Source organism: Muscardinus avellanarius, assembly GCF_963383645.1.
Source record: "Muscardinus avellanarius genome assembly, chromosome: 2".
Taxonomy (NCBI): domain Eukaryota; kingdom Metazoa; phylum Chordata; class Mammalia; order Rodentia; family Gliridae; genus Muscardinus; species Muscardinus avellanarius.
The window spans coordinates 35791791-35805135 of record NC_137787.1 but is presented as its reverse complement, the minus strand read 5'-3'; the positions used below and the strand labels follow the sequence as shown (position 1 = coordinate 35805135).

Genomic DNA, 13345 nt, shown 5'->3' with positions numbered 1-13345 from the left:
TAATAAAAGGGGAATTCAGACTGTTTATGTTTTAAAGTTCTTTGAAGCAAAAATAGATTATTAATGATGTTAATATTTTTTAGAGTTTCCTAATCCTCAAAATTCAACTTACTTGATTTTTATGTTATCAGATATTTTTAAAGTATTTGCTATTAAAGTACCCCTTTTTGGTCCAGTTTCAATTTTTTTCCAAGTATAAAACACTATTTAGCCAGGCGTGGTGGCGCACGCTTGTAATCCCAGTACTTGGGAAGCTGAGACAGGAGGATCGCACGGGTTTGAAGCCAGACTCAGCTACTCAGTGAGGCTCTCAGCAACTTAGTGAGACCCTGTTTCCAAATAAAATATAAAAAAGGTCTGCGAGTGTAGCCCGGAGGTAGAAAGCCCCTAGGTTCCACCCCCAGTACCACACACACACATACACACACACACACACACACACACACACACACACACACACACAAAAACACTATTTAGAGAGACTCATGATGTGTCTGAAGTTCATCAGATTGGGTAACAGCAGAAATAACATGTTAATATTTTAAACATTATTTGAATTCTATTTTATTTTCTTTAGAATAAAACCCAAAACTGTCAGTTATTACAGACATAGATTCAATGGCTAACAAAAGTTTGAGTTAGATCTGAAAGAAACCAAGGTATAGAATATGAATTCTGCTTATTAAAAATGCAATTTACAAGCCGGGCGTGGTGGCACATGCTTGTAATTCCAACATTTGGGAGGCTGAGACAGGAGGATTGTGGTTCAAAGACAGCCTCAGCTATTTAGTGAGGGCCTTTGTAACTCATCAAGACCCTCTTTCAAAATAAAGAATAAAAAATTGGGCTGGAGGTATAGCTCAAAGGTAGAATGCCTCTGGGTTCCATCACTAGTACCGCAAAAAAAAAAAAAAAAAAAAAAAATACAGTTTACAGCTGGGTGTGGTGGTACACACTTGTAATCCCAGTATATGGGAGGCTGAGACAGGAGGATCACAGGTTTAAATGGTGAGACTTTCATCAACCTAGAGAAACCCTATTACAAAACAAAACAAAAAATAAAATAGGGCTAGAGGTGTAGTTCAGAGGTAGAATGCCCCTGGGTTCAATCCCCAGTACTACACACACACACATTTAAAAAAAAAAAACTTTTTCTTTATTATTGGAACTATGAAATTTCACCTGGTTTTGTGTTATGGAACTTTCATTGATTTCACTTGGCTCTGGATAATTTTTCAGCTTGAAAATTCATGTCAGAGTAGATTTCTAATATTATGGTTTAAAAATTATTTATTCCTTCTGAAATTTCCATTAGGCAAATATTAGACCACCTAACATTCCAGGTCTCAGGTTGTTTGTTTGTTTGCAGTACTGGGGATTCAACCCAGGAGTATTCTACCTCTGAGCTATATCCCAGACTCCCAGCCCTTTTTTTTTTTTTTTTTTTTTTGGTGATGGTACTGGGGTTACTGGAAGCCCTTCTACCTCCGGGCAACACTCCCAGACCTATTTTCTTACATATTTTTATTTGGAAACAGGGTCTCTTAAGCCAGCACGGCTAGCTTCGAACCTTCACAATCCTCCTGTCTCCGCCTCCCAAGCACGGGGATTACAAGCATGCACCACAACGCCCGGCTACCTATTTTTTATTCTTTATTTTGAAACAGAGTCTCACTAAGTTGTGGAGGACCTCACTAAGTAGCTGAGGCTGGCCACGAACCTGTGATCCTCCTGTCTCAGCCTCCCAAATGCTGGGATAACCACGCCCAGCTTCAGATCTCAGTTTTCTTCCCATGTTTCCATCTATTTGTTGTTCTACATTGTTCAAGATTTATTCAACTTTACGTGTGTGTGTGTGTGTGTGTGTGTGTGTGTGTGTGTGTGTGTTACTTAGGATTGAACTCAGGCATTCTACTTCTGAGATATACTCCAAGCCCTGTTTTTTTTTTATATTTTATTTTATTATTTATTTATTATTTTTATTTTATTTTATTTATTTATTTTTGCAGGCCTGGGGATGGAACCCAGGGGCATTCTATCTCCAAGGTCATACCCAGCCCTATTCTTTTATTCTTTATTTTGAAACTGGGTCTCACTGAGTTGCTAAGGGCCTCACTAAGTAGCTGAGGCTGTCCTTGAACCACGTTCTCCCAGTCTCAGCCTCCCAAATGCTGGGATTACAAGCATGCACCACCACGCCCGGCTTTATTTTTTTAATTTTGAGACAGGGTCTCATAAGTTGCAGTGGACCTCATGAGATTGCTGAGACTGACCTTAACTTGTGATACTTCTGTCTCTGCTCCCTCAGTAGTGATATTATAAGTGTGCACCACCACACCCAGCTTCAACTTTACCTTAAAAATTACTCTTATTTTTTTTTACTGTTATCATTATAAAGTTATCTATTTACTAAAACTTTATTTATTTATGTATTTATTTACTTATTTATGGCACTTGAGATTGAACCTAGGGGTATTCTATGTCCACATTATACCCCCAGCCCTATTTTACTTTTATTTTGAAACAGTTCTCGCCAGGTGGATGAGAGTCTCACTACTTGCTGAAAATATCCTCCAACCTTTGATCTTTCTGTCTCAGTCTCCCAAGTACTGAGATTATAAGCATGTGCCACCATGCTTGGCTTAAAATTTTAATTTACACTATTATATTTCTAGAAATTCTCTTTTTTTTTTTCTTTTTCTTTTTGTGGTGCTTGGGATTGAACCCAGAGGCATTCTACCTCCAAACTATACCCCAAACCCTATTTTATTTTTTATTTAGAAACAGGATCTTGCTGATGCCTTAGAACCTACAATTCTCCTGTTTTAGCCTCCCATGTACTAGGGTTAAGCCATGCTTGGCTTCTAGAAATCTTATTGCTTACTTTTTTCTTAGCAATCCTTTTTTGTTTTGTGGTACTGTAGATTGAGCCCAGGAGCATTTTACCTCTGAGCTACATCCCCAGCCCAATTTTATTTATTTATTTTTATTTATTTATTTATTTTTTTAATTTAATTTTTTTTTTTTTGCGGGTCTGGGGATGGAACTCAGGGGCATTTGACCTCCGAGCTACACCCCCTGCCCTATTTTGCATTCTTTATTTTGAAACCAGGTCTCACTGAGTTGCAAAGGGCCTCACTAAGTAGCTGAGGCTGTCCGCAAACCGCGATCCTCCGGTCTCAGCCTCCCAAATGCTGGGATTACAAGTGTGCGCCACCACACCCAGCTTATTTTTTATTTTGAAATAGGGTCTCATTAAGTTGCTAAGAGCCTCAATAAATTATGAAAGCTGGCTTCAAACCTGCAACCCTCCTGTCTTGGCCTTCCAAATACTGGGATTATAGGCCTGCTGCCACCACACCTGGTTTAGCAGTTTGTTCTTTCTTTTTCTTTTCTTTTTTTTTTTTTTTTTTTTTTTTGGTGGTACTTGAGATTGAACCCAGGGGCATTCTACCTCTTAGCTAGACCCCCAGCCCTTTTTATTTCTGGTTTTGAAACAGGATCTCTCTAGATTACTTAGGGTCTCAAAAAATTGCTGAAGCTTGCCTTGATTTTGTGATCTTCCTGTCTCAGCTTCCCAAGTACTAGGATATACTTCCAAGTACTCCCATGTACCACCATGCTTGACTGCAATCTGTTCTTATTTTTGGAAGGTAGTAATAATTTGATTATTTCTAAAGATGTTAATTCTATTTTTATACTATAGAGATTAATTTTCTTGACTATAATTATAAAAGAATAAGTGAAGAAATTTATTTATTCATTTAAATCTTTTTTTTTTTGGTGGGGGGGGGTCTGGGATGGAACCCAGGGGCATTCAACCTCTGAGCTACACACCTGCCCTATTTTTTATTCTTTATTTTGAAACTGGGTCTCACTGAGTTGCAGACGGCCTCACTAAGTAGCTGAGGGTGTCTGCGAACCGCACTCCTCCGGTCTCAGCCTCCTGAACGCTGGGATTACAAGTATGTGCCACCACACCCGGCTTAATTTAAATCATTTTACTATATATTTTCACATTTCAATTTTAGACTACCATGATAGGATTCAAATATTTTCATTTCTGTCATGTCAGAGAGACGATCAAGAGACTTTTACCTTCAGGGTTGGCTTCTGTTTCAAAAGAGGTTGAAATCCCTAAGCATATGGCAGTTGTGGAGCCTGTTCTTAAGCACATATGCCCAGAGTTGCCTCCTGACTGCAGTCCCTGCTATGGGAACTAGGACAGATTTTTAAGAGGTCCCTGAGAGTAGTGGGGAGAAGCTGGATAACAGAATTTTCAGAGGTCCAGCCTCAGAATAGAGAGAGTTCCTAAAAGAAAAACTTAATGGGTGTGGTAGCTTTTATTAAGTCTAATGCAACTTCATGCCTGTAATCCTAGTACTTAGAGGCTGAGACAGAAGGATCACAGGTTTGAAGCCAGCCTTAACAATTTAGTGAGATTCTCGGCAACCTAGTGAGACCCTGTGTCAAAACAAAATTATTAGCCACGCGTGGTGGTGCATGCTTGCAGTCCCAGTACTTGGAAGGTTAAGACGGGAGGATTGTAAGTTCATGGCCAGCTTCAGCTACTTAGTGATGCCCTCTGCAACTTAGTGAGATTCTATTTCAAAATAAAGAATAAAAAATAGGTTTGGGGGTGTAGCTTAGAGGTTGAATGCCTCTGGGTTCAATCCCTAGTACTGCAAATATATATATATTAGCTTGGAGGTAAAATGCCTCTGGGTTCAATCCCCAGTATCATTTAAAAAAAAAAAAAAGCAAATTCATCTTTCTTAAATTGTTTTATTATACCATAGCAAATATGATTTTTTCCTTTTAAATATCTTTTGGCAGCCTTATCATTATGAAATATGCATCATATGCATATTTACCTGAAAACTTTTTACTTCCAATTTAGACAAGATTGCTGCTAAGTAAGGGAATTTTAATACTTGGTTCTCTTCCAACAAACCCATTTAAACCTAATGCTCTGTGGTCAATAGACTGCTTCTGTGTGATGACTATCCAGTACTAGAGTTAGGTAGCAAGTATATAGTTCATAAAAAGAAAGAAATGAAGCTCTGTCTAAAAGAGTGCTGGGCATGATGGCACACGCTTGTAAGCCCAGTACTTGGGAGGCTGAGACAGGAAGATCGCAGGTTCACAGCCAGCCTCAGCTGCTTAGTGAGGCCCTTGGCAACTTAGTGAAACCCTGTTTCAAAATAAAGAGTAAAAAATAGGGCTGGGGTGTAGCTCCAGGTAGAATGCTCCAGGAAGGAAGGAAAGAAGGAAGGAAGTGAGTTAGGGAGGGAGGGAGGGAGGGAGGGAGGAAGACATTTTTGTTTTCATAGTTGCATTGCTATTAAAAACACATTTTTTGAGCCAGGCGTGGTGGCGCACGCTTGTAACCCCAGCATTTGGGAGGCTGAGACTGGAGGATCGCGATTAATGGACAGCCTCAGGACTTAGTGAGGCCCTGTTTCGAAATAAAGAATAAAAAATAGGGCAGGGGATGTAGCTCAGAGGTCAAATGCCCCTGGGTTTCATCCCCAGACCCTAAAAAAAAAAAAACCACCACATTTTTACTAAAACAATATTCAAAAGTTTTCCAAATATGAATGGGTAGGAAAACAAGGTGTGTGTGTGTGTGTGTTCCTTTTTTTAGAGTGGAACCAGGGATTGAACACAGGGTCAGTGTCATCATACCCTGCTATTATAATATTATAATTTTTTTAAATTTATTTTATTGGTGCACTGTATTCATACATCATAATGGGATAAAAATAATACTTTTGTAGAGATACATGCACACATCACCCAGTTAGCCCCTACCCGATCCCTACCCCGTTTCCTCCCCATCCCTCCTTCCCATGGTTGGCTTAGTGGTTGACATCTAGTATTATAGCAATTTATCCAATATTAACGTTGATAATCTCACATAACAGTTTCATTTGTCTGATACCAAGCTTTTGATGACTTAAGGATAACATTTTAATATTTCTTTTTGCTTTCTTTCTTACCAGAGAATATTTCTTTCTTTTTCTTTGTTAAGGTGAAACTATCATATATTTATTTATTTATTTTTCACAAAAAATCTATCCTAATATGGAATATGTACTCTAGATACCCAAAATGATCTCGAAAAAGAACAAAGCTAGAAGATGTATATTTTCTGATTTCAAACCATATAAAGCTACAATAATTGAAACAGTGTAGTGCTGTTATAAAGGCAGATATATAAACCATTGGAGTTAAATTAGAGATAAATTCTTCCATATATTGTCAAGTTATTTTTGACAAGATTTCCACGAACATTTGGTGGAGGAAATAATTATCTTTTAACTAAATATTGTTGAAAACTAATAATTACATGGAAAAGAATAAAATCAGACCCTTACCTAACACAATATACAAATATTAACTAAAAATATATAAAAGACCTAAATATAAATCTTAAGACTATAAACTTTTAGAAGAAAATCTGGGTCATAAATCCTCACAACATTGAAATTGGCAGTGATTTCTTGGATATGATTTCAATGGCACAGGCAACAAAAGGGTAAACAAACTCCCTAAAAAATAAAAAATATTGTATATCCAAAGACAATGTAAACAGAGTTAAAAGTTACTGATAGAATGGGATAAAATATTTCCAAATGCTATATCTGAAGGTATATTATTATTCCAAATAGAAATCCTAAAAATTAGCAACAATAAAAGCAAACAATACAATTTAGAGATAGGTAAAAGACTAACATAAATAATGAATCTCCACAGATAACCAATCTTAGTTGTCTGTTGGATGGAAAATCTTATTTCTCTGGTTCTGGTGTGTGTTACCTATTTCTTCTTTGTAGTTAATCTCTTTGAGTATTTTCTCTAGCGCTGATTTTGAAGACATAAATTCCTTCAGTTTCTGTTTGTTGTGGAAGTTTCTTACTTCCCCATCTAATTTGATAGAAAGTTTTGCTGGGTAGGAAATTTTTGGCTGGAAGTTGTTTTCTTTCAGAGTTTGGAATATGTTACTCCAAGCCCTTCTGGCTTTCATGACTTGGTTTGGGAAGTCTGGAGTGATTCTAATTGGTTTGCCTCTGAATGTCACTTGGCCCTTTGTTTTTGTTGTCTTTAAGATTCTCTGCTTGGCTTCCACATTGGTCATTTTGACAATTATGTGGCGTGGGGATCCTCTTCTCCGATCCTGTCTAAAGGGAGTTCTATAAGTTTCCTGGACCTGTGTATCAACCTCTTGCTCTATGTTTGGAAAATTTTCTGCTATTATTTCTTTGAAGATATTACTTATCCCTTTGGTTTCACCTTCTTTTCCCTCTTCTATTCCAATTATTCTTAGGTTAGCTCTCTTAAAATGGACCCATATTTCTTCAATGCCAGATTCCTGCTGTCGGATTTTTTTTTCTAAATTAGAAACTATGCGTTCATTTTTTGAATGATCTTCTAAGATCAAGATTCTATTCTCCATGTGGTCTAGTCGGTTGTTTATACTTTGAATTGAGGCCTTTACTTCATTAATTGCATCCTTTATCTCTTTTTGACTCTCTCTGAATTCTTTTCAAAACACCTCTATTATTTCTACAGTTATTTTCCTGATTTGATCTTCTAGAAATCTCTGAATTTCTGTTTTATCAGGTTCTGATGTTGAGGGATTGTGGGCATTCATTGCTCCATTGTTATTCCTCTTTCCCATTATTTCAGAAGTTTGTGCCTTCTCTGGTTTCTTCCCTTGGGTCACTACGACTTCACTTAAGGTGCTCTGGATCTCGAGTCTGTGGTATCTCGGTCCCCACTACTCCTTTACTGGGTTGTATTGCAGAGTCTCAGACCCAGGGAGTCAATCGAGGCTGCTTTAGACCATGGGGGGTGCCAGGTTGGGCGTTCTCCTATGGTGTGATATCTCTGCCACCGCCACTCCCCCACTGGGTCAAGTCCCTGGGAGTCAGTACTGGGATTTCTCCTCCAAGGCCCGCAATTTGACTTACTGTTGTTGAATGTGCAGATGTAACTGTAGTGGACTCGGTGAATTTGCTGCTGCTGCCGCCGGTGGCAATATGGCACCGCTGCCACACCCTCGGCCGTGAGGCTGGCGTATTTCTTCTCTGTTTTTGAGCTCCGCTCTGAGTCCCTGCAAGGTTTGCTGAGCCCAACCCCTGGGAGCTTTAGATGCTCCCTGCACCGAGAAATCTGCCGAATCCCGCCCAGCTGTTCCGCAGCGGCTCACCTCGGCTCGCTGTCCGCCGCTCCTCTCTGGAGCCTGGTGGGCCGTTGAGTGCTTTGGTCTGGTGCTGTCCGGTGAGCTTGCTGCTGCTGCCGGCAGTAAGGCGCTGCTGCCGCGTCCTCGGGCGTGAGGCCAGCATATCTCCTCTGTGGCTCTGAGCTCCGTTATGAGTTCCCTTCCTCTCTGGAGCCTGGTGCTGCAAAAGAAGATGGCGCCCACCGCTCCACACCGTGGCTCCGGCTGCAGCACTGTAGTCTGGTTTCTGGTGTCTCATTTTTCCAGCCTTCTTTTTCTCTGTCCCTTGTAATTACATTTTTTGTTTCTCTGCTGATGGTGTTTTCTGGCTATGAAAGGCGCTGATTTTGTGGTAATAGAGTTTGGTTGTTAGCGGGGCTCATAAGCCCCGCTTTTCTCCATCGCCATCTTCCCGGAAGTCCATAATATAAATTGTCAGATACCAGTAAAAAAGGAGGAATGGTTTTCTGACAAAAATATAGAAAATGGGGTAAGGAAATATCTGAAAATGTTAAACATCTCTGAATATTGGGTTTGTGAATAACTTTTTTCTTTTTCCCATATTCTTTTCAGAATTTATAATAAAAATGTACTACAGTGGTGGTTCTGGGAATTGAACCCAAGGTCAAGGTCCTGTGCATTCTCTACCATTGAGCTTTATTCCCAGATAATTTTTCTTTTCCCCCATGTTGTAAACTGAAAAGCAGGTTCATTTTTTGTGTGCGGTGTCAGGAAATAACTGGAGTTTGAACCCAGGAGCATTCTACCTCTGAGCCACACCACCAGCCCTTATTTTATTTTTTGTTTTGAAACAGGGTCTCTTTAGGTTGCTGAAAGTCTTACTAAATTGTTGAGGCTAATCTCAGCCTCCAAATACTGGGATTACTGGCATGTGCCGCCATGCCTGGCTTGGTCCACTCTTTGGAGACATGTACTTTGTATTATAGACATGTACTTTGTACTTTTTGACCATGTATTTTGTATTGTAGGCAGTGAGGTCACTCAAGGAGACAATTGAAGACTGTTGGGACCAGGATGCAGAGGCTCGGCTTACTGCACAGTGTGCTGAGGAGAGGATGGCAGAACTTATGATGATATGGGAAAGAAACAAATCCGTGAGCCCAACCGTCAATCCAATGTCTACTGCTATGCAGAATGAGCGGTAAGACCCTAAGGGGGTTAGCAGTTATCAGTCAGTTTTGGATACTGAGACCAGACAAAGAATAGGCACTAATACTGTTAGACCAATCTAATTTTGCAGTAATAACTCATATGTGTAAAGTTGCTATTTTTCTTTCAATATTCTCATTCTTTTACTAAAAAAAGCTTGTGAGTGAGTGTGTGTGTGTGTGTGTGTGTCTGTGTGTCTGTGTGTCTGTGTTTGTGTGTTTTGCTGGGAGTGAAACCTAGGGACCTTCTATCTCCAGACTGTACCCTATTTTTTATTTGGAAACAGGTTCTCGCTGAAGAAAATATTTATTGAGTAGAAGACGGAATCTGTAATTTTTATATCTGGAAATATAGTAAAGAGATTAGTTACCAGGTGTAGTAGCACATACTTGTAATCCCAGTGCTTGAGAGGCTGAGAGAGGAGGATCACAGGTTCACAACAAATGTCAGCTACTTAGGCCCTCCAAAACTTAGTGAGACCCTGCTTCAAAATAAAGAATAAAGCCAGGTGTGGTGGCGCAGTTTGTAATCCCCGCACTTGGGAGGCAGAGACAGGGGGATCACGCAGGTTCAAAGTCAGCCACGCTGGCTTAAGAGATCCTGTTTCCAAATAAAAAGTATAAAAAATAGGTCTGGGAGTGTAGCCTGGAGGTGGAAGGGCTTCCAGGAACCCCAGTATCACAAAAAAAAAAGGAATCAAAATAGGACTGGGAGCCGGGCGTGGTGGCGCACACTTATAATCCCCGTGCTTGGGAGGCAGAGACTGGAGGATCGCGCAGGTTTGAAGCCAGCCGTGCTGGTTTAAGAGACCCTGTTTCCAAAAAATAAAAAAGTATAAAATAGGTCTGGGAGTGTAGGCCGAAGGTAGAAGGGCTTCCAGGAACCCCAGTACCACACACACACACAAAAAAAAAAAAAAAAATAGGGCTGGGGGTGTAGTTGAGAGGTAAAATGCCCAAGGGTTGAATCCTTGGTACCGCCAAAATAAATAAGAGATTAGTCTTTATCAATGCTTTAACTTCCTTGCAATAGTAAAGATAAGTATTTTAGAGTTCAAAAAGTTTATAAGCTCTCCTATATATTGCCTTATATACCTGTGATAGTTATTACTCCTTCCTCCCAGCTTTTTTTTCTGCTTTTTTTTTTTTAACATAAATAGAACTATGATCCTGCCTAAGCATCTAACCACTGTTTCATTGAACACTAAGACTTCCAGACTTCCTTTCCAGACGTGGTGGTGCATGCTTGTAATCCCAAAATATTTGGGAGGCTGAGACTGGAGGATCACTGTTCGCTGATAGCATCAGCTACTTAGTGTGAGACCCTTTGCAACTCATTGAGAGTTGCTCAGAGGCACAGTGCCCCTGGGTTCCATTCTCAGTACTGAACAACAACAATAAAAAAAATGAAAGTATTAGTTGTGTTTTCTATAAGAACATTTCTAAGCCGGTGTGGTGGCACATGCTTGTAATCCCAGCATTCAGGAAGCTAAGACCAGAGGATCATGGTTCACAGACAGCCTCAGCTACTTAGCAAGGTCCTTTGCAACTCAGTGAGACCCTGGTTCAAAATTAAAAAGATTAAAAAAAAATAGGGCTGAGGGTAGAATGCCCCTGGGTTCCATCCCCAGTACCACACAAACACCAAAAAAAAAAAAAAAAGAACATTTCTATAAGGTAGTCTGGAAATCTTTTTTTTTCCAGTACTGGGGGGATGGATCTGAGAGGGTTCTACATCCGAGTGACACCCCCAGCCCTATTTTTTATTATTTATTTTGAAACTGTGTGTGTGTGTGTGTGTGTGTGTGTGTGTGTGTGTGTGTGTGTGTGTGTGTGTGTGTGGTGTACAGGGGATGGAACCCTTCTACCTCCGGGCTACACTCCCAGACATGTTTTATATTTTATTTGGGAACAGGGTCTCTTAAGCCAGCAAGGCTGGCTTCGAACCTGAGTGATCCTCCTGTCTCTGCCTCCCAAACACGGGAATTACAAGTGTGGGCCACCACACTCGACCTTGAAACAGGATCTTGCTAGGTTGCTGAGGCTGGTCTCAAACCTGCAATCTTCCTGTCTCAGCCTCCCAAGTACAAGGATTATAGTTGTGCACCACCAGGCCCAGCTAGAACTATGATTTTTTGTTCTAAAAGGCTTTTTTTTTGGGGGGGGGGATGTTAATTTTATTTGAAAAGGGTTTTTTTGGGTGTTTTTTTTTTGTTTTTGTTTTTGTTTGTTTGTTTGTTTTGGTGGTACTGGGGGTGGAACCCAGAGGCTTTCTACCTCCGGGCTATACTCCCAGACCTTTTTTTCTTTATATTTTATTTGGAAACAGGGTCTCACTAAGTTGCTGAGAGCCACACTAAGTAGCTGAGGCTGGCTTTGAACCCGTGTGATCCTCCTGTCTCAGCCTCCCAAGCGCAGGGATTACAAGAGTGCGCCACCACGCCTGGCTTCTAAAAGGCTTTTTTAAAAATGTGCTATAATGGCAACTTTAAACTGGTTCATCTTTATTTCTTTGCTCCGTGTTTGGGGATGGGGAGACTCCCTATGAATTGTCAATTTATACATGTTTAAAATTTTCAAGCTGGGCGTGGTGGCTTACGCTTGTAATCCCCATGCTTGGGAGACTGAGACAGGAGTATCGTACAGGTTCTAATCCCGTCTCAGCTACTTAGTGAGGCTCTCAGCAATTTAGACCTTGTTTCCAAAGTATAAAATTGGTCTGGGATGCCGGGCGTGGTGGTGCATGCTTGTAATCCCCGCGCTTGGGAGGCGGAGATCACACTGGTTCAAAGCCAGCCTCGCTGGTTTAAGAGACTCTGTTTCCAAATAGAAAATATAAAATAGGTCTGGAAGTGTAGCCCGGAGGTAGAAGGGTAAAAAAAAAAAAAAAATGGTCTGGGAGTATAACCCGGAGATAGAAAAGCCCTTGGGTTCCACCCCTAGTACCACCAAAATAATTAAATTAATTTAATTAAATTTTCAAAAAGGAATCTGCGTAAGTTACTAGAGAAAATTGAAATAAAAATGTACTTAGTGCTTGAATCACTTTCTTTGCTAATTTATTTTCTAAGAGCAATTTGTATTGTGAACCACTTATATTACTTTACATATGTCAGATTAGCTTCAGATAAAAAGTCCTGTTTAGCTGGGCGTGGGGGCGCAGGCTTGTAATCCCAGCATTTGGGAGACTGAGACATGAAGGTTGCGGTTCATGGACAGCCTCAGCCACTTAGTGAAGCCCTTTGCAACTCAGTAGGACCCTGTTTCAAAATAAAGAATAAAAAGAAAAAAAAGGCTGGGGGTGTAGCTTGGAGGTAGAATGCCCCTGAGTTCCATGGAACCCCAGTACTGGGGTTAAAAAAAAAAAAAAGGCCTGTATATCAGTGAATCAAAAAAGGTGGTAGAGACTAGCAATTCTAAATACAAATGATGTTCTCACTCTACAAATACCTGAGGATAGTCTTTTTCTCTTCACCTCCTCTTTTCCTGTGTTTTCAAATATGCTATTTATATCTATCCCAAGAATCAGCTAAAGCTTTTACTTTAAATGCTTTTGAACTTACTCTGAATGGTAAGAAACCTTTCATCCCTCCCTTTGCTTTGGCTTTTATTTTTCTTCTGGTGTTATTCAGCTCTACTGTCTGCATGCTTCTGCTCATCTCCAGTCTTTACTGTAGTTTTCCTAAAACCCTGGTCATTCTCTAGTCACTCTCACTCTCGACTTAGCTTCCTGTACTCAAGGCTGTGTAACAGTCCTCTCTGCTCCCCTGTCGTTCCCCTTATTCCTTCCTCAGTCTTCCTTTAAAGCACCTCTTTTCCTTAAGCAGTTGTTTTCTCCTATAACACTTGTAAAATCTTTTAATATTCCCAGTGCTTGTAACCCTGACTTTGGATAAAACTTAAAATAATTATAAATTGGGCCAGGTGTAGTGGCGCACACATGTAATCC

At 40.2% G+C, this 13345-nt stretch overlaps 1 protein-coding gene across 1 annotated transcript in view; it reads left to right on the top strand.

The window, feature by feature from the left end:
* BMPR2 (bone morphogenetic protein receptor type 2) overlaps positions 1-13345 on the top strand; it is a gene marked incomplete at both ends in the record, with an annotated part of 139028 nt that overhangs the window by 121872 nt on the left and 3811 nt on the right. The window contains one exon of the mRNA XM_080689643.1: positions 9217-9389. Within this exon, the coding sequence (XP_080545769.1) occupies positions 9217-9389 (173 nt within the window). The remainder of the gene's footprint in view (positions 1-9216; positions 9390-13345) is intronic.